The 22,802-nt window shown below is 48.1% G+C and overlaps 1 protein-coding gene across 4 annotated transcripts in view; it reads left to right on the top strand.

Annotated features, from left to right (window-relative positions):
• Positions 1-22,802, top strand: part of LOC137426725 (girdin-like) — a 193,566-nt gene that overhangs the window by 133,898 nt on the left and 36,866 nt on the right. For 3 of the 4 annotated variants that reach the window (XM_078779085.1, XM_078779082.1, XM_078779083.1), the window contains exons 27-28: positions 14,438-14,643; positions 21,980-22,069. In XM_078779085.1, the coding sequence (XP_078635211.1) occupies positions 14,438-14,643; positions 21,980-22,069 (296 nt within the window). The remainder of the gene's footprint in view (positions 1-14,437; positions 14,644-21,979; positions 22,070-22,802) is intronic. The other variant, XM_078779084.1, reaches the window with a different exon arrangement.

Here is a 22,802-nt window from a genome sequence, read left to right as displayed (position 1 = left end):
AAGGCATCCCCTATTATGCAAGGATTTTCCTGTACAGAGAATGTGGCTGTATTGCTGGGTAGTATACTGTATATACGAGGATAGCATATTTATTTACAGCAAGTAACATTGGCATGAGTCCCATCATGTTAGCCTGAACATTCATCGAACTCCTATAACACCAAAAATGGAGCACACTCAAATTATGTCTGCACTCATCTGTTTGTTGTAATTATGTCTTCATATCTTCATCATACAAGAACGTTCTGCATGTGATTACACTATACTGTATATGCATGCCTTGTAGAGTAGACACATTTCACACCTTGTACATGTCGGGAATCGAACCATGATCCACAACGAGGATAAGGAGTAACAAGTTGTTTATTGAAGAACCAAAACGCAGCTGCGGAGAAGGGTTAGCATATACTGCACAAATGGACAGCATGCGTCGCTGACTCAGAGCTGACCCTCCTAAAAGACAGGCAACCCACGGTTCGCTTATATAGGTAAAATATAGAAAAAGGTCTGCGCTGAAAGTGAGCTCGAACAAAGGAAAAATGGGCTAAATTCCTCCCACCGAGACCCTTAAACGGGCTAAATCCTCCCACCGAGATCCCTTCCTGTAGGAATGTTGACCTCGAGGGAGAGGCTTTCAAGCCCTATCTCCCGGAGCAGATGTTTAACCAGATCTCAAGGAGGGCCGGAAGATATATTTCACACATAGGAGTAACCGGTCTTTGATTAGTTTACATTCCTGGTCGCAGTTGGACCGTAAAACATGTTCAGAGCAAGTGAGATGTAACGGGCTTGAATCCAGCACAGTGGAAAAGCGAGCATTCTCATTAAATACAAATGGTGAAGCAAGCATTTCTTATTAAATACAAATAACGATTATACTTCAGCCTATAAGTCAACAGGGTGCATATACAATAAAAACGACGTATCCAACATATCCCTCCTCTTGTCTCGTCGAGGCAACGTATCCAAAGAGACAACGTGCCACATCGGGCTTTATTCGCAATGGCCACATGAGCATGGTGGTGTGTGTGGCCACAACAGGCTTTATTGAAAGAGGATTGCGTGATGTGGGTGCCTCCCAAAGACATGACACGCACCCAAAGCGTCACGCATGCCCTTGGAAGGCGTGTCATGTAGTTCGTGTTTGGAACATGAGGGTCCAGAACATGAAAGTTCATTAACGTTTCGGATCCACAACGAACGCGCCTGGTCCGGCCGGGGATGTCGCCCGGAGGGTTTCCCAACCCACCCTTGGAGCAGCAGAGGTGCAGCTGAAATTCCCCCCAATCGAAGGGCTCCCTGTCCTTGCACAGACGCGGTCCTTGCAGATCTTCGAAGTTAATCGACGTCCATGCTCATGAGAGCTTGTACATGCTGCTGTTCTGAGGAATACATAATGTTGTCAGTATCTTGTGTCGTGTGTTCCTGGTCAGGATACAGAGCATTAAAATCCAAAGTATTCAAAGTGAAGAGAGAAACTTCCTTTATGTCGAAGTCTTCCATGGACGCATAATCAGCTTGTGGATCCAGAGTATCCATGTCGGGTCCCTTGACTGCCAGACCCAGCGTCGCAATCAGATCCACAGTTGGATCGGTTGGAGGTGCGCAGCTGTGAGCTTGTAATACATAAGAAGCATTAGCCAGTTCCCGCAAGGGGTTTACAACAAAATCATCACAATTAACAAATAAATCAACAGTCTTCAGAAGTGCCGGTCACATCAGCCTCGTCGAGGGGCTCGTTCAGGTCGATGGCCTCGGTGGTCAAGACCATGGTCGTTGTCGGCGGTTTCTTCGTTTTCCATCCTGAAAAATACTTTCTCACGCAGAGGAGGACTAAAGATTTCATTAGTGCTCCCCAGATCACCACCCCGATTATCACCACCAGTGCGGTCAGCAACCACTTTACTATCGTACCTTTCCATCCCGAAAACCAATCAGTGAGCCAGCTAAATTTATAAGAGTTCTCACGTGCAATCCGATCGACGGTCAATGCGTGGCTAGTTTTCCTTAATCTCACTATTGCGGCTGACACCCCTTCAGACGGATCTGGTATGTATGTGCAACATTTTCCCTCTACTATCCCACATACCCCTCCTTTCTCTGCCAGGAGCATGTCCAAAGCCACACGATTCTGCATTACCATTGTGCGCATATGAACTACTGTGTCCAATAGTACATCATGGGCTGTAGCGGTGTCGTTAGCCACCTTTTCTAGGGCCAAAGCCAACCTATCTATCCGAAAACTATCCATAACTGTGCCCGCTCCTGGGAAGAAGAAACCTAACACCTTTTCCCATATGCTTCCGTGTAGTTTAGTGGTTCCGTCTTCGTTCCATACTGACCTCCTATGTCGCCTGTCCAGGGACCTTGGATCTAAATCATCCAGTATCTCGACGTCGGGAAGGACCGAGCCAAGATAACATGTGCCACCCCAATTATTTGGTAAATAGGGGTATGCCTTATCGCCGCATATAAACATTGTCCCATGGGGTGGGACTAGGTGGGCAGATAAGCACTGGATTCCCTTTGTCACCCCATTAATCCTACTAACCCCCCTAGAAAATGTTATAGCCGTTACGTTGTGGTCGTGTTTATCTTGCAGTATTATTCATAGTGTAATCCCGGCGCTCCCCCTTTCCAGCCTCCCGGGGAGAGTGTAGGCACATTCTGATTCCCCCATAAGCAAGTGGCCGGAGTCCTGGAGGCAGACCATCCCTTTCTGCGGTTTGACCCAGACGGGGGCAGGCCTCTCGGTCACATAGGCAATCATTGAAGGGCGATAATTAAACTGCCAATTACAACTCTTACCGTTGCCAACCCCCTCTCTTTCCAGAGTGGTGACTAAACATGGGGAATCGATAGGTTGTGAGCAAAGATCGTTAAGGGACAGGGGTAGCACTATCATTTGTATTCCAGTGGTGCCTGCTTGGGGAAAGTGCATGCATGACCAGCAGTGAGTCCTATTCTGAATTGTCGCCACCTCTCTTGCTACCTTCCAATATGTGTTTTCACCCTTTTTTGGGGCCTTGTCCTGGGGGTGTGGCGTGAGTATGTATTCGATGCATGGTGTGTATTTGGTTTCGTCGCGAGCCACGCCAGGCATCCAGACCTCACACTGAATCCGCATAGTCGTGCCTTTTTCTAGGTATGTGCGTGTCTGTAGCCTAAAATCGGGGGTTCCCCATGTGTACCCTGGTTTGGCAGACTCTCTGATGCGGACTCGTCCCCCCTCAAGGGTCTCGAGTTGCTTATCCAGTACCGGTTTCCATATGTTTTCCTCCAACACCACCCAGCCCACATTTATCCAATCTTTGTGCAATTTTTCCTCGAAGCATGGTAACGATATCTCCTGTCCCCATGTCACAGTGAGGTTTTGTCTCAGCCTCGCCCACTCCTTTTCCCTCGATACCCACCTCACCTCGCTACCAATAGATGCTGCCGCTATCAGTAGCACTACACCTGTAACTAAAAACATCCTTCCTAAAAACATCCTTACTGTGGTGTCGTGTCTGGTGCTTGGATAGCCAACTTACAGTGTGTGGCGTGAATCCAGGAGGTCTTGCCCTCACAGAAGACAGCAGTTGGTGTAGTCAGAAATACCTGGAATGGTCCCGTCCACCTTGGTTCCAGGGCGTTCTTGCGGGTGAAGTGCTTCACGGGCACCTGGTCACCGGTTGGATGGTGTGGATAGCCATGCTTCTATTGGTTCGGGCATAATCTCTTGGATCACTCAATTTGCACAAAATTGTTGCATCCAACCGAAACCATGAGTCGAATGGTTATTCTCAACAAACCAATTTTCCTAATCCACCTTTTCAATTTTCATTTCAATTTAAATTCAATCCAATTTTCTCTAATTCCTCTCTCTGCATCACTCTGGCCCAATAGTTGCCCAATATCTATTATGAATCCCAATACCCCAATAGTTGCCCAAATAGTTGCCCAATATCTACTATGGATCCCAATATCCCAATATCCCAATATCCCAATTTAAATTGTTTCAACTAGAATTTCAACTAGAATTACCACCAACAAACCACCATTAACCTCCCCCTGTTATTTATTTATTTTTCGTAAATAAACAAATAATAAAAGGAAAATAACCTGGTCTATTTATTTAAAATTAAAATAGTTCTCATATGTCTTACCGTCTGGTCAATTTTCTCACCCACTGTGACTCACTCTCGTCAATTCTCGCTGTCTGAGTGCAGGTGTCCTGTTTTACTCCTTCCTCTGTTGGTGCAATGATGTTGTCAACAACTAGGCCGCAACATAAACAGAGTTCCGCAACATCCTGGCCAATTAACATGTCCGCACTCGCCACCCGACGTTCTTCTACAATGACATTGTACACGGTACCACAACAACGATTCCTTCCCCACTGCCATCCCGAACCACATTTCCAGCGAAGATGACGTCACTATATTTCACACCTTACCTCCCTGGAACAGCTGGTGGTCCTCCGACAGATGCATTCCGATGTTAAATCACTTCAGCACCTAAGCACTCAATTGGCCCTCCATGGAATCGCACCACAGACTTACAATCAGACAGACAGACAGACAGATAACAGAGGCGAACCACAAGCCCCAGAACCCAACCAAACTCGAACTCACTTTCAAAGGACACCACTTATCCAGACAGGCGCAGTCTAATCCACAGTATCTATATGCCAACCTCTATCTGGAGCCTCACAAAGCCAAAAGTCGGGCATGTTTATTGCATTCCACGCAACTGCAACCTCCAACCACACGAGGTGCCAGCCACACCTCAACCATGCCGACAGTACCAGTGCAGCCACCCAGACCCCTAGCAACACATCCCAACTTTAACACAAGGCCTCCACCACGAACAACGTCAGGTTGTGGTTGACATCCCACACCACACCACCTTCCAGTAGAACATTCACCCCAGAACACCCCACCTCACCGCAGGTGCACCCGAGCTCACCCGTTCTCATTTCACAGCCCTTCTTGGGGGACATGCTCCATCATGCAGCCCAATCTCTACTTGGTGCGCACCCCCATGATCGGCAAGTTCTGATATCCCACAATACACCTGAGCACACACCCTCTCCAAACCATGTCCTTTCATAAGCATGCCTACTCCACCAAGCACACTGTACTCAGCACTTTGTATGGAGCGCAGGATTAAAATTAAATTCAAAGCATACTGTAACAGAAGCTTTCCGGTCAGCACCGGAAATCTGTTTATTTTCCTGAGTCCCCGGAACAACTAACAAGACATCAACAACAACGACAACAACAAATTTCAGAAATCAATATTCTTCTGTTTACAAATTACGTACACAATTTCAGTTTCAACCAACAATATGTTTCCTTTTGTCCCGATTTAAGTCCCTGTCATGTCGTTAAATTAACACCCAGTGGGTTGACTCAGCCTCCCAAGGTTAGCAACTTGGTAAACGACAATCAGTGAGACTCCACATTACAAATGCAAACACCCGATGAACCAAACCAACAACCACCAACAATCCGCCCAGGAACTCCCGCCAACACAAGCCACCTCCAACGATCCCCAACCGAAATGCGGAACGCCCGCTCTCCCCCCAAAAACCCATAGCCTTTCTCGCGCACCTTCTTGCGCACTCTCTCCCGGTACATACTCCGTACCACTCACCACAGGTGTGCACTCTTCTGCACACCCAATCATCACCGCACACCCTTGCTCACCAATACTCCTCGCTCGTACACTTCATCAACACACCTCCTCGCGCCCACTCCTCGGTCACATCCTCTGTGACAACCATGGGTGTGCACTCTTCTGCACACCCGATCACGCGCTTCAATGTGCCCTCTCGCACCCGCGCCACCACCAACTCAGGTGTACCTTCCCACACGCGCTCAACCATTCCAGGTGTGCATTCTTCCATTCCAGGTGTGCATTCCTTCTCACCTGCCACAACCAACTCGTACTCCGTGTCACTCTCACCACCACACTCTGTCGTGCATTCACTCTCACTCTTGGCAGTGCACTCACTCCTCGGCGCATGCTTTTTCCTCACACACACCTCCGTTCCACACCTGTATCGCATGTTCGCTCCAAATTTTACCAATCACGTGCGCTGTTAGATCACTGAGCAGTACGGTGACCACTTCTGATACCAATCCACATGACCTCTTGGTCGCTTCCCGCTACCTCTCGCACTCCAAGCGAGAAGTTTAGCTCCAAAATATTCGATTTTTTTTTTTTTTTCCTTTACATCATTCCATAATACCCAATTTGGTAAGAATCTCATCACTAGTTCGCAAATTATCGCAACAACAGGATACCTGACCCTTGACCTCTGACCCAAAAATGCAATCAATCAATGACATCCCACATGACGTAACATTATCATTAGGGTGAGCTGCCTCAGAGATATACTCATCCCATACACACATACAATACACAAGTAGCCAGTACTCATCGACATTGCATAATTTCATTCGCACGTCAATGGCAGACATCCACATATACATTTATTCATTCATTCATTCATATACCAGTGAGTCTCTCAGACGTCGCGCGAACACCGGATCGACTCCAACCATGCACCCCCAACTGCCACTCCCATGCCAACCGATGCAACGTACTTCGAATCATTCGTTCCCTTTTACATTCTTCACACCACGTGACTGTCATCTCGTACCGGCTCGCATTTCAAAACCACTGCGCACACCCAGTGTTGTTAACAGTCGTAAAATTCACAGCACAACGACCTGAGTGAGTCATGTACAACGCCTATCCGACCAACTTGTCACAAACCACATACATTACAGCATAAATTCATGCACACGCGTCTCTTTGTACAATCTTGTTCAACAATCCCCATTCATTCATGTTACGTCTCACACCATTCAAAGGAAAGGGGATTTTAGGACGGGGTGGAAAGGGTGAGTTGGGGTGGAAAGGGTGGGGCAGGGAGGGTGGTGCTTGAAGCCCGGGGATAGGGCCCAGGTCTTGGGAGGGTAGGCGTCTGGTAACTACCTCCCCTACCACGGGGTCTTGATCCTGAACCAGCGGCATCCGTCGCTCGCTCGCTTGCTTGACTATCTACTTAATTGTCCTCTGTCCTTGTAGCTTCAATACTACAGCTTTAATGCTTCAATTTTCAATATTTCAAAAACCACTCCAATCCTTCCTACCTGTGCTTTATCTGCTTGTTTTCTTTGTTGAAGTTTCAGCACTTCTCCTGCCTGCCTGGCTTCTCCTCGCTTCCTCTTTCCACCACCCCGAACGGTTTCCTATAGTCAGATGGGAAGGTTTCTCTTGTCTGGAGCTTTGTCTAGAGCTTCCTGGCTTGACCTTGTAGTTGCCACTACCCTCCTGCCAAGCCTACCTGGTACCTGTGCATTTCCCTTTTCCTGGCCATCTTCCTTGGGTCTTCTTTGTTAGCCACAGCCTATTCTCTCCCTGGTATGCAATGGCATACCCCATCTTGTCTCATGACTGCCCTGCCTGGGAAGTTCTTGGCTTTAGCGGCGATGCCCTGTGGCAGCCTTAGCCTCACTTCCCCCTCTCTGCTAACTGACCCCTAACCTTGGTAGATCTACCCCTTAACGTTATCCCTGGTAGATCAATAATCAGCCCATTACTCCAAGGCTAAAACAGCCTCCACTTACAATTTTGTTCATGATGCAGGCACAGGCGGATGACAAAGAAGCAGACAAAACCTGTGAGAGGGAGAGAGGCTCAAATTTGGAAATAACCCTTTGGTATAAAATGCTCACCTTAAACAAATCAGCGTGCCGGCGCCGGCCCCAAACAACCTCCCTCCGTCTCGCAGAGCTTGCTCCTCTGGCCTTGCCTTGAGCTGCACCCCACTCCTGGTACCAGAAATGTCGAGAATCGAACCATGATCCACAACGAGGATAAGGAGTAACAAGTTGTTTATTGAAGAACCAAAACGCAGCTGCGGAGAAGGGTTAGCATATACTGCACAAATGGAGAGCATGCGTCGCTGACTCAGAGCTGACCCTCCTAAAAGACAGGCAGCCCACGGTTCGCTTATGGAGGTAAAATATAGAAAAAAGTCTGCGCTGAAAGTGAGCTCGAACAAAGGAAAAATGGGCTAAATTCCTCCCACCGAGACCCTTAAGCGGGCTAAATTCCTCCCACCGAGATCCCTTCCTGTAGGAATGTTGACCTCGAGGGAGAGGCTTTCAAGTCCTATCTCTCGGAGCAGATGTTTAACCAGATCTCAAGGAGGGCCGGAAGATATATTTCACACATAGGAGTAACCGGTCTTTGATTAGTTTACATTCCTGGTCGCAGTTGGACCGTAAAACATGTTCAGAGCAAGTGAGATGTAACGGGCTTGAATCCAGCACAGTGGAAAAGCGAGCGTTCTCATTAAATACAAATGGTGAAGCAAGCATTTCTTATTAAATACAAATAACGATTATACTTAAGCCTATAAGTCAACAGGGTGCATATACAATAAAAACCACGTATCCGACATACATACTACAGCCACATTGCACGGCTTGTGATTGTCTATGCACAGATCCGTTTATTTTATGGAAAGCTATAAAACCTATGTAAACTGAATACGAAATTGTAGTGAAATTATACCAAGGTGAACCCAGGGTGTGCTCGCTACAGAAGGGGCGTCTATAAGACCCGGGACAACCGGGGCGCGCGGACACTCCAGCGGCACTCACTGTGACATAGTCCTGTAGTTTGAATGGTATGTACGCCCCTAAATGCTGCGCTGACTGTCCTCTCTGTTGGACCATTGCTATATTGAATCGACCATTGCTCATGAAATACTCTGATTTTAATGCCTGTTGCATGCATGTATTCTTACAGGATGTACTACAGATCTAAATGATATTAAACCTACCCAGAGGTCAAGTCGTGTCTGAGCTTGATTTTCACGACATTTAATATCATTTAGATCGCCGGAATGGCTGACCACAAGATGATCGTGGTACCGATTCTCGGAGCCGACCCTCAAGCTGAGGGATCAGCATCGGAGTTCACTCACTGGCTCAAAACGCTGGAGAATTACTTTGCTGCTCACGAAACAGAGCCCACCGCAGCGATAAAGCTGTCCGTGTTACAGTCGAAGGTCTATCACACCGTTTTCCGGAACATTTCTCGATTTGGGACGTACGCTACGGCTCTAGCCGAGCTGAAGCGCCTCTACGTAAAGACACGGAGCGCTGTGCACGGCCGGCATCAACTCTCTCAGCGGCGACAGCAACCATCTGAATCGATCGATCGCTTCGCGCAGGAGTTGCGCTACCTGTTGGCAGACTGCGTGCAGGACGTCTGGACCCACGAGCAAGTGCAGGACGACTTGCTCCGAGATTCATTCATCTCCGGAATTAATTCTGGAGTCTTGCGGCTCCGGCTCCTGGAGGTCGCGGATCTGACATTTACAGAGGCACTACGGCTGGCACGCGTATACACAGATGCCCGAGAACAATCCACCACATATGATCACCCACGAGTCATGGCGGGGACCTCGCAACTCGCGCGACCGGAGAGGGCTACCGCCGAGGATACGGAGGAGGACCCGACCACTACGGCCGAGTCTCTGGGAGCTCCTGAAGCGGACTCCGCTTCCGGCCTCACTGCTGCCGCCGCTGCCCGGCCACGGCCTGACCGGTATACAAAATGTTATTTTTGCGGGAATCGGCAGCACCCTCGCTCTGAATGCCCGGCCCGGGAGGCTACATGCCACCTGTGCTCCACCAAGGGCCATTTTGCAAAGGTCTGCAGGAAGGCCGCTCGGGGCACGCGTCCCCGCGCGACCTTGAATGGGCTCATCGCGGAGCCAACGGATCGAGCGCCGGACGGGGCGCCTCACTCGGCTTTGAAGAGCCGCTCTCCTTCTCGCGGGCCTCTGGCTACACGCCCGACCTTGGTGAGATACACCGGGCCGCCGAAACAAATGGCGCGAACGCGACCGGCCACAGCGCGACCGACCTTGACTGGCGTTCGAACGCCTACTTCAAACAAGCGACATGCTCCTGCTTTGGAAACTCCTCTCGAAGTGCGGCAAACGCAGCACGTGACTCGAGCCCCATCTGACGGCGGCTTTTACGAATTACATGCACCCACTTTGGCATATGAATCTGCAGACGGCAGAGATCTTTCTCACGTGACGCGAGCGCCATCTGGCGGCGGCTCTTACGAATTACATGCACCCACTTTGGCATATGAATCTGCAGATGGCAGAGATCTTTCTCACGTGACTCGAGCGCCATCTGGCGGCTGCTCTTACGACCAACACACACCCACTCTGGCAAATGAAACTGCTGATGAGCCAACTGACTTCAATGCTCCTGCTGAGGCCCATCCTGCCGACGCTGCCCGAAGGATTGCAGCCGGCGTGGGATCCACCCGCGAGGCGCGATCTTCTCGCCCGGCCGGTACAATACCTGCCGGGTCTGCCGGCCTTGCGCAGGCCATCATTCCGCTCACGGTCGCGGGCGTTTTTACGCAAGCTTTGATTGACACGGGGTCCACGGATAGTTTTATCGATCAGCAACTCGTGCATCAACATGGGTGGCCGGTTCTCGAGACAACCCGCCGGATCTTCATGGCCTCTCAGGGACTTCGGTTGAGCACAAAAGGGGCGTGTTGATTGAAACTTGTGATAAAGGGACGCACGTTCCCGGACGTGTATCTCATGGTATTACCTGCTTTATGCGCTGACGTTCTGTTAGGACTTGATTTCCTTAAGCGGCATGGACGTTTGGAAATAGACTTCGGAGGGCCGGACACGCTCGCTGTGTGCGCCCTCGCTCAAATGGACATGGAGCCACTCTCACTGTTCCCCAACCTGACCACTGATTGTACCCCTGTAGCCGTCAAATCGCGGCGCTACTCTCGCGCGGACGCGCAATTCATTGCGGAAGAAACGGCCCTGCTCTTAAAGGACGGTATTATAGAACACAGTAGGTCACCGTGGCGGGCCCAAGTCTTAGTGGTGCGGAGTGAGGCCCACCGCCGGCGCATGGTAATCGACTATTCGCAGACGATTAATCGTTTTACACAGCGGGATGCCTACCCCTTACCGGGGATGGACGCCCTGGTACGCCAGGTGGCCCTGTATTCCGTTTATAGCACTCTCGATCTGCGTAGTGCGTATCATCAAGTCCCCATCTCTAGGGCTGATCGCGTCTTTACAGCCTTTGAATCGGGTCAGCGGTTGTACCAGTTCACGAGACTTCCCTTTGGGGTAACTAACGGAGTCGCTTGTTTTCAGAGGGCTATGGATGACCTCGTTGCGAAGGAGAATTTGACCGATGTCTTTGTCTATCTGGACAATCTTACGGTTTGTGGGTATGACCAGGAGCATCACGACGCTAATCTGAAACGCTTCCTCGAGGTCGCGCGGAAATATCGCCTAACCATGAATGCGGCTAAGTGTCGATACTCTCTACGCACGGTAGACCTTTTGGGGTACACCGTGACCCATGGCTCCGTCTCTCCGGATAAGGAGCGTCTGCGCCCTTTGCTCGATATGGCTCCGCCTAGCGATCGGGCTTCGCTGAAACGCGCTCTAGGGCTGTTCGCCCACTACTCAAAGTGGGTGCAAAATTTCTCCGCGAAGCTCCGCCCCCTCGTGGCCTGCGACACTTTCCCCATGGGCCCGGCCGCCCTGGCGGCCTTCGAGGGCCTTAAAGTCGACATCGCTGGCGCCGCTGTCGCGACGATTGACGAGAGTGCCTCTTTCGTTTTGGAGAGTGATGCCTCGGATCATGCGATAGCGGCGACTCTCTCCCAAGGAGGCCGCCCTGTGGCTTTCTTCTCGCGGACTCTCACCTCCGCCGAGCGGAGGCATTCGTCTGTCGAAAAGGAAGCGTACGCGATCGTCGAATCAATTCGGCGATGGCGGCCGTATCTGCTTGGGCGGAGTTTCCAAATCGTCACGGACCAACAGAGTGTTGCGTTTATGTACGACACCTTACATGCTCAGCGCATTAAGAATGAGAAAATCACCCGTTGGCGTATCGAACTCGCCGACTTCTGCTACACCATCAAATACCGCCCGGGGAAGGATAACCTGGTCGCTGACGCCTTATCGAGGCCGGCCACTTGCGCAGGGGTTGTAACTTTGGAGGGGCTGCGCACTTTGCACGGCACTATGTGTCATCCCGGGGTAACGCGCTTCGCGCATTTTGTGCGCGAGGGCAATCTGCCGTACTCGATTGAGGACATCCGCCGCATCTGCCGTGATTGCGCGATCTGTGCGGAACTCAAACCGCGTTTTTATAACCCTCCTATGGGGACACTCGTTAGGGCTACTAGACCGTGGGAGCGCTTGGCGATGGACTTCAAAGGGCCGCTGCCAATGTCGAGCAACTCTCGCTATCTGCTCACTATCGTCGATGAGTATTCCCGATTCCCCTTTGCTTACACGTGCGGGGATATGTCGGCTGCCACGGTTATTCGGTGCCTGCAGAATTTGTTTTCTATGTTCGGGTATCCGGCCTACGTGCATACCGATCGGGGTGCGGTGTTCCTGTCCCAGGAGGTGAGGGGCTACTTGCTCCAGCATAATGTCGCTTCGAGCTACACCACCCTGTACCCCAAGCCCCAAGCGAATGGGCAGATCGAACGCTTTAATGGGATTATATGGAGGGCTGTCATGCTAAGCTTTCGGACCCTCGGCCGAGGCCTCGATAAATGGGCGTGGTCACTACCTGCCGCTCTAAACTCGATCCGGGCTCTCCTATGTACTGCCACCAACCAGACTCCTCACGAACGACTGTGCCACCACCCTAGAAGCTCCGGCAGTATCCAATCTTTACCCAGCTGGCTCGCTGAACCGGGGCCCGCCTATCTCAAACGAGCGGTTCGCGCTAGCAAGTACGACCCCCTTGTTGACAAGGTGCAGGTCCTCCAGGCTAATCCCGAGCATGCTCGCGTGTTAACGGCGGATGGCCGCGAGTCTACTGTCTCCGTACGCCACCTCGCCCCATGTGGGGACGACGACCGGGATATCGACGAACCCGTCTACGAGTCTATGGACTCTATCGAAGCCTCCCCTATGGAACTACCACCGTTACTCCCGTCATCCCCCACTCCCGTGCCCGAAGGCGCAGGGGCGCCCCCTCCGACTCCCACCTCCGGCGGCTATTCCGACGCGGGGGACTCCGGGCTTGGGGACGCCGTGCCCGGTAGATTCCGAACACGAACTGGCAGGGAAGTTCGCCGCCCCGACCGCTACGGGTGGACCGACTGACGTGGATTGACGTGACCCATTCGTTTATTGCTGATGCTTGCTTGCAACCTGCCGAGCGGCAGTATAGTTCTAACGGCGGGGAGAATGTAGTGAAATTATACCAAGGTGAACCCAGGGTGTGCTCGCTACAGAAGGGGCGTCTATAAGACCCGGGACAACCGGGGCGCGCGGACACTCCAGCGGAACTCACTGTGACATAGTCCTGTAGTTTGAATGGTATGTACGCCCCTAAATGCTGCGCTGACTGTCCTCTCTGTTGGACCATTGCTATATTGAATCGACCATTGCTCATGAAATACTCTGATTTTAATGCCTGTTGCATGCATGTATTCTTACAGGATGTACTACAGATCTAAATGATATTAAACCTACCCAGAGGTCAAGTCGTGTCTGAGCTTGATTTTCACGACAGAAATGAATACACTTTGGTGTGCTCAATCGCTGTGTGCGTTTCAAACTTTATCAAAATGGGTATTGGAAGTCAACCGGATAGTGAAATAGTGTTTCCCCGCCTGTGGAATCAACTTCCACGTTCTCTTCAATCCCATTCTTCCCTCCAAGTCTGCAAAACAGCTGTTCACCACCATCTCAGACATCCCCAATCCAAAATCATGATATTTTCTACCCATGCTGACCACACCATCTCAAAGTCCACTTCCTTCCAAATTTCCAGTTTTTCCTTCATGAGAGTTTGCCTCTGTATCCATTTTGTCCACACCGTGCCTCCTCCCCATATCCATTATTTGTCCAAGTTTCCATCTATTCTGTCATTCTACCCTGATGTTGGTATCCCCCCTCTCTGCTGTGTCTTTTGTTTGATGCGTCCTGATATGTTCAGTTTTCTAGCTCTCCCACAAGCCTTGACTTTGTGTACAAAAAATAGGCCATTAGGCTCATCAAACTTGTGCCACGGTTGCCAAATATGGTTGTCTGTCCATGCTCTATCTTCTTAAATACTGAGCTTCAAGCAAGGAAGCAGCACATACATTTTAAATCCTTGGTATGACTCGGCCGGGTTTCTATCGACAGACCTCCTAGACTCAGAACGGACGCTCTAACCATTACACCTCCGAGTCTCGTTAATATTCAGGGAAGCAGGTACCTGAGTGTTGATAAGAAATCATTCTTTTTTAAAATAAATAAACTTTAATTTAGGAAGTGATTATACAGTGACTTGTTCAATTGCATTCAAAAAAGCACAAACACCGACCCGATGCTACTTTGCCACAGGAAGAGTAACTGGATCACCACACAGATGAAGAAACTCATGCGGACTCGAAAGGACGGCAGCCGTGAACGGCTTCGATCAGCGCCTGATGGTCCACCACTCGACACATCACCATCAACCCATGATGGAATGGACAGTTCATCAGCGGGCTCCAATTCTCTGGATGATATACAGGGCCATCACCATGCTACCACCAGGAAGAGCAGCAGTGAGTGATTTGCTTTTGTTGGTGGTCATGTCAATAATCACACTAATCGTGCTCTTATCATTGATTTGATTAAGTGAGTGAATGGAAAGTATGTTGTTGTTTTTTGCCCCCAAAGTTGATTGATGAACATATTGAGGCCAGAATATATTCATATTTATATGCACAAACAGTTTGATGTATAATGTCTGCACCGGTACCACTTTCAAGGTTCATCTATCTATAATTCCAGTAATCTCTGTACGTCTGTACGTCTGTACGTTTGTTTGTCTGTGACCGCTGTTTCTCGACAACCACGGGTCCGATATACTTTTAACTTGCCAGGTATATTGCTGGGGACCCGAGGATGTGCCTTTTCAAGGTTTCATATTAATCGGACAATTACTTACCGAGCTATGTCCAAAAAACGATTCAACCAATCAGAGAGCAGCGAACGATCGCGTGTGCCGAACGTGGAGGACACACTCTGCCTCGGATGGCACATTTGAGAGCGTATTCATTTATTTCACGTTTGCAAACTATGTTGGCGTTAAACTATGTTTTAAAACTAATAAAACCGAATTTGCGATTCATTCGCTTTCCTGCGCGTTTGTGCACGCGATGGCGATTTCTTTACCAAACTCCGGAAGCCGTTCGCTTTGGACCAAACCATTGCATGTAAATAGAGGGGGGGGATTGTCACCGTACTCGCAAGCCGTTCGCTTTGGACCAAACCATTTCATGTAAATAGAGGGGGGGGGATATAATTTTAGATATAGATATAGTACGGGCAATGCCCTAGTTCAATAAATTACATGAACAAAGATACTCACAATAGTCCAAGATGTTGTGCACCGCTCCTTTCCTATTCCATCTCCAGGCACTGCATGATGTCATCGCAAGGCACCAAAGGGGGCCCGGCGATGACACGTGCTGAAAGGGAGTACTCAGTTTTCACTCCGGATTCTTTCTATCTTGTTTTCTTTCTTGTTTTCTTGTTTGTTTGTTTGTTTGTTTTTATTTGTTTGTCCGGGCGATATCTCAGTCATCCTTTGAGCTAGGAAGCTGAAATTTGGGTACAATAGTGAGCAAGTGGTTTGGATTTTTTTTTTTTTTTTTTTTGATAAATCAATAAATTGATTAATTATTTTTAAAATATCGATTTATAAAGTACTTATTTATTTTCTTTCTCAGGCAATATATCAGGCACCTTTTCAGCGAGGAAGCTGATATTTGGACATGACAATGACCAAGTGATTTGGCTGTAAAGGGTATTTTTGATTTATTTATTCATAAATTAATCGATTAATTTATTGATTAATCAATTAATCAATTATTTATTTATTTATTTGATTTTAATTAAATATTTGATTACTTTTCAAAAAGTTACAGCTTCGGATGAAACACTGGTGGTTTAGGTTTGCTAATAGCCAATTGATTAAGAAATTAATTACTTTATGATTATTGTTTGTTTATTTTAATTGCGCAATTAATCAATCAATTATTGTACACCTCCCCCCTCCCAATACCGTCTCTATGTGCTGCACGGTGGCAGCACAGGGCACGAAAAAAGAACAAATCCTCCAATAACAAATCCTCCAAATAAATAACTCGGCAATGCTGCGCTCTGGAGGATTTGTTATTTATTTATTTGGCATGGGGGCGGTGTACTTTGAATTGCTGTACTTGTTTAAACTTTTTTCTTTTGTTTTTACCGTTACTGTACATACAATGTTTTGACTGTACATACAATCATCTTGCACTGTATGTGGAGTTAAAAGCTATATATTTTGAGATTTTTAACTTTCAAAGGTATTCCACAACTGAATACCAATGTGGGAAGATGAATGATGACATGTGCTCATGTTCGCTGTCAGCAGTCATGTTCTTTTGCTTTTAAGTCTTTGCAAAGAATAGGCAAACTATTGCTGGCAGTCACCCTGGCCATATTACAAATTCCTACTCTCACCTCCAGGAGGCACTGCATTTGCACCCTCAGCAAATGATGCCACCATGTGCTGCATCACAAATGAAGAACATTCTGGAATATTTTGATAATGTTTCATTGGTGTATAATCCTTCATTAGTGTGGCAGGATAGGTTTAATTATTGCTGTTGAAGAAGAAGCCTTTGAGTTGCCTCATCTGGGGTCGATCATTAATGAGATCAGACTCGAAAGTAAACTGCCGTTCTTATGTTGTGCCTGCAGGGGGCGTTGCATGCTAAAGCAAGTGGTCATTTGGTTCGTGACATGAATCTGACTTTACCCACTTCATTGACGTTGTGGATGTTAAAGATCCCACAGTATATTTTGAAAAGATGATGAAATCAAATATTTTTTTCTGTTGCAGAGTGAAATTATTTCAAATTAATTCACACTTTTATCCTCTGCAAAGTTATCGACAAGTATTTTGTAAGTTTCCATTTGAAAACTTGACATGAACAAGTTTTCAAATGATAGGTTAAACAACCAAGACAGTCGACATTCTGCCTCGAGGTTTTGACACACACACACACACACACACACACACACACACACACACACACACACACACACGTTATTTAGTCATTTCTGTTTTTTGGGAGTTGTAGGGTGAGGACTGAAACACCGACAGTTCTCTTTTGACTATACCGTATCATAGACATCGCAATCACTACACATGTGTCTATTTACCGATCCATACCTAAGTTGCCTACCAGTCTTGCCAAAATGCATGTAACCTTCTATAGCTAATGCTTCTATGTACCTATATAATTCCAGTTTGAACCTATCTACTGCTTCTGCTGCCACTACCTTTCTATAGAGATCATTCCATGCATTAACTAGAACTGCACTTGGTGGAGCAAATACCTCCGCCAGGCTGAACAGTTTATGTTTTGTATCCCACTGGGAGGCCGGATCTGGATCCGGACCTGAACCAAAATCTAATCAGCTTATTCTTGTCACCTACCGAACGCATCCACCTAGTTTTGTCATGTCCACAGTAATCTGTCCACAACTTTTTGAGATATCATTCTATCGATCGTTTTTGGCCCAATTATCCCTCAATGGTGAAGAATCACTTTCAATTTATAGTATCCGAATCCAGATCCGGATCTTCACGAGGATCGAAGCAATTCGTCCTTGTCACACACCCAACATATACACCAAATTTTGTAAGAATCCATTCACAACTTTTTTAAATATTTGCTCACAGACAAACAAACAGGCAGACAGACCGGAGTGAAAATGTATCCCCCATCCACCTTAGGTGGTGGAGGTAACTACTCTCCAATTGAAAGAACCTTAGACTGGTCTGGTCTCCCATCTCTACTGCCAATGACATCAACTCTTCCTGGGAATTCTTCCAAAGTAAACTGCTCTCTCTCATGCACAGATTTATCCCTTCTCGTCTTCAGTTGTCGTACACTTCCTCCCGTCCATGGTACACTGAAGCTTGTGGTGAGGCAGTTGCCATGAAGCAACTTGCCTTCACCTCTTGGAAAGCTAATCCAACTGAAGGTAATCTCAGTTCCTTTCACAAAGCTCGGAACAAGTGTGTGTCCACCCTCAGGAGAGCCAGGAAACAATATCTCTCTGCTCTCAAATCTGAACTTTCAAACCTGTCTCCCTCCTCCAAATCCTGGTGGCATCTGGTCAAATCTGTTTCTGGTGTTTGTTCCCCCTCCATCCCCTCCCTTACCTCAAACGGCTACACAGCTGACTCTGCACATGAAAAAGCTGAACGCCTCAACTCTATGTTTGCCTCAAAATCTTGTGTCCCAAACCCGTCTCTCTCTGTACCCACCGTTCCCAGTCGTACCCAGCTGCTCCTGGACTCTGTGTCCTTCTCTCCTGACAAGGTGGAGAGGTCTCTGTCAAACGTCGACTCTGATTCTGCAACTGGACCAGACGGCATCAGCCCACGGGTCCTAAAATCCTGCTCTGCCGCTCTATCTCACCCTCGCTCTGTTCTCTTCACCCTCTATTTTGCTCAAGGTCATCTGCCATCTGCTTGGAAATTAGCCAACATTACCACTTCACACAAAAAGGTGCAAAAACAGATCCTTGAAACTACAGACCAATCAGCTTGCTCCCAATAATCAGCAAGGTCATGGAATCAATCATCGCTTCTGACATCAAATCCTTCCTTTTCTCCAATGGCTTGATCTCTGATCATCAATTTGGATTCAGACCAGGTCACTCTACTCTGGACATGTTGCTTCTGCTGTCTCAACAATGGATGGAGGTCCTGAATGCCAAACAGGAAATCAGAGCTGTCTCCCTTGACATATCACGTGCCTTTGATATGGTCTGGCACCCCGCTCTGCTCACCAAACTCTCCTCTTATGGTATCCATGGAAATCTCCACGCATGGCTTGCGAACTTCCTCTCTGGTCGTAGTCAACGTGTGGCCCTGAATGGATTTCTCTCATCCCCCCCTTCCTGTTCAGGCTGGAGTTCCCCAAGGCAGTGTTCTGGGCCCTGTGCTTTTTCTGGTCTTCATCAATGATCTCTCCGACTCTGGAAAATCCTCTCTACCTCTTTGCTGATGACTCCACTCTCTGCCACTCCATATTCCATCCCTCAGATCGGCAGTCTGCAGCCTCCTCACTCTCTGCAGACCTGGACAAAATCACAGACTGGTCAAACAAGTGGAACATGTCTTTCAATCCTGAAAAATCTCACACTCTCACTATGTCTCTCCGAAAAGACCGACTGGACAACCCTCCAATCTACTTTCTCAACAATCCTCTTCAAGAAGTTCTGTCACTCAAGCTTTTGGGTCTCACTATCTGCCATGATCTTTCCTGGGAAAACCACATTTCCAAGCTGGCCTCCAAAGCCATGCGCCGACTGGGCATCCTCCGTCGTGCGAAGTCCTTCCTTGGCACACCTGAGCTCCTCACCACATACAAGGCTTTCATCGGCAGCTCAATGGAATACTGTTCTCCCCTCTGGGCCGGTGCTCCTGCCTCACACCTAGCTCGGCTTCACGCTATTGAAAACAAAGCTTTCAGAATCATTGGAATCTCCCGCGATGAAGCAAACTCCGAGGGCCTTTCACTCACTCATCGCAGGCAGGTTGGTGGTCTCTGGCTTCTACCGACTCCTCTCCGGCCTAGCTCCCCCAGCTCTCTCTGTGCTCTGTCCCCCAAATATTCCTACAGGTCGCACAAGATCTGCCAGCAACCCTCTTATGGTTAAACTGCCAAGATCAAGACTAGCTATTCACGTTCACTCTTTCATTCCTCTTTTCTCCCGCCTCTGGAACAAACTCCCTCACTCTCTTCAATCCCACTCCTCCCTCCAGGTCTTTAAAACGGCTGTCCACCACCATCTCTTATCTTCCCCCATCTAAAACCTTGATCTTTTCTACCTCCGTTAATTCATCCCAGATCCACTTTTTTGAAATACCGACTTCTTTCCTGGAAGTCCACGCAGTGTCCACGTGTTTTTTTTTTTTATACCTCTCCCACTCACCCCCCCCCCCCTCCTTCCCATGCCTCCTCCCTCCCCCCCCCCCCCCCCCCCAAGCACTCTCTCTCCCACAGATCTCCCGATGTCCCTGCTCTCTATCTTGTTCTCCCACTCCCTTTGTCATAAGTTTATGTTTTATGTGTCAGTTTGTCTTTTTTGTGATCAATGTTGGCTCTTACACGAGCCTCGACCTTGTATACAAAAAAAAACAAAAAAAACCTTGACGTACTACTATTCTAACTATCCCCTTCTTTATCCTCAGGCTATGTCCCCTGATCATGTCACTCTCAATTCTGCAGTAAAAAAAAAACTCATGATCAGCCATGATCTTGGACAAACTACATTTCAACGTTGGCCTCCAAAGCCAGCCGCCACTCGGAATCCATCATACAAAGTCCTTCCTTAGCACACCTAAACTCCTATCCACCTACAAGGCCTTCCTCTGCAGCATGTGCTGCTCTCCTATCTGGGTTGGCTCACCCGCCTCACATCTTTCTCAGCTTGACGCTGTGGAAGCCAAGACCTTCAAGATCATTGCACTCTCCCGTGATGAAGCCGAGTCTATGGACCGATCACTTTGCCATCGCAGACAGGTCGGTGGTCTCTCTGTCTTCTACCCCCTCCTTTCTGGTCTTGCACCCTCTACTCTTTCCATGCTTTTTCACTTCCCACTCCTCCCCCCCCAGTTACTGCACGGCTCACGTGGCCCACCATCAACCAAAATAAACTACCAAAATCCAGGATCACTGCTCACCTCCTCATTTGTTCATCTTTTTTCTGCCTGTGGAATCAACTTCCACATCCTCTTCAATCTCATTCCTCCCTCTCGGTCTTCAAGACACTGTTCACTACCATCACAGGTCATCCCCAATCCAAAACGATGATCTTTTCTACCCTCGTTAACCCCACCCAAATTCCTCATCATTTTCCAATTTTACTGCTTGGACTTTCCTTCTCTATGCATGCGTGATTTGTGTCCTGTTTTTGTCTGTTTTGTCCTGTTCCATAATTCCATTCGGTGTGCTAGCTCTTCCATGACCATTTAAACATCTCTGTCAGACCCCCTCGGAATCACGTCCTTTTCAATGTATAAATTCCTGTCTCCCTCACCCACTCCTTGTAACTTTGTCGAGGTAGGCCGGGAATTCAAATAGTCACTCTACGCTGGACCCTCTCTATTTCAGCTACGTCCTTCGTCAGACGTGAATCGAGTCAGTCATTATGACACACAATCAGAGGAATTATGGAATTAGGTAATGAGCCTTTTATAGCTTCATAATCAAAATGAAAGCATTTGTCAGCAATTATCACCACAGCATATAAAGAAAAATCCTTATAATCACAAAACCATCTTAAACTGAAGTGCTTGGAAAGTGATGAACAGCTTCACAATACCTGCAGTCTTCTTGTTTGGGGTCTTCATTTCCATGCATTTTCGTCGCGGTCCCAATCTTGCGTCTGAGAAACGTAATGGAAAGTAACTTTGGAATAATATTTGGAAGTTTCTAAAATGTGTCGGTGTGATATGGCTTCAGAGAGCCATCTAATGATTCTATATGAACGTGCGCTTTGGACTTTATTACTCAACAGCCCATTGTTGGCTCTTTAGAAATGCAAGCCCACTCATGTATCTCTTTTTGGTGTTTACAAGCTGTGATCATTGTCATGTTATTGCTATTTACACAGTGCGACATTCTTTTTGCTGAATGATTCAACATTTTTCAACCAGTGTATGGGCTGAAATGCCAGGCGGTGTATTTCGGACTAAGGTGTTCCTCTGTCATTTCTTTGTTGTGCATATTCTGTTGTTTCCTGCTGTCTCATTCACAATATTCTGTGCGCGCGGCCTCTGAACTTGTGCGCTGCCCGTGCACCTCGTGCTTGCCATGCCCTTTCCAGCCGGGACGCTGCAGCGCCTGGCCTTCCGGCGGAACAGAGCCAGGAACCGAGACAAGGAAGAGGAGAAGGCTTTGCACCGACGATCCATGTGTAAGGCCCGATGGTGGCTTGCACCCAAATCACACAGGGTGTGCACCACTCACTGCGAGTGTAGCTGAGCTTCACTTACCCAAACTCCCTTGCTTAACCCGGAATGCGCCTCTTGCTGTTCCGGCTATGCAGACAGCCCACTACCCTCCCCCTTTTCCTCCCCACGTTTTTTGCTACATCGATGCTCTGCTTCTAAGTGTTATTGTCCGCACTGCTGTGCAGCAACCAGCAAACCATGATGTATGGAAAGCAGCTCTAATGAGATCCGGTCTCGTGATTTGCATGCACTGGATGAAGCCATTTACCCTCCTGACTCAACCAGAGTCAAGAGTCTGAAAGGGTCGTCTCTTTGGACCCTTGATCTCCACCTGCACGACATAACCCGCACCAAAGTTTGATGCATTTCTGCATATTGAGTAACCCTTATCTCTCTCTTTAGTTGTGTTGATGTTGATAACCCTGGTCATTTGATATCACTTATTCCAATGCATGCCTAACCATATTAATTAGAGAGCCCTTTGTGTAAACCTCATTGTTGATGCCATCCTTTAAAGCTGCTTCACAACAAGTCTCAAGGTGTTGTCAGATAGATTTTTGCCAAACAAAGCTTTCTTGCTTATAGTGTCCATGTCATGTGGGCAAGGCTTCTTGCTTGCTCCAGTACAATCGACTATGTTTCATTGAGACTGGTTGATATTTCTGCACTTTTATTTATGCTGCCTTTTAAGTTGCT

This window comes from Myxine glutinosa, chromosome 5 (genome assembly GCF_964187855.1).
Source record: "Myxine glutinosa chromosome 5, kmMyxGlut1.1, whole genome shotgun sequence".
Lineage (NCBI taxonomy): Eukaryota > Metazoa > Chordata > Myxini > Myxiniformes > Myxinidae > Myxine > Myxine glutinosa.
This window is presented reverse-complemented; position numbering and strand designations above follow the sequence as displayed.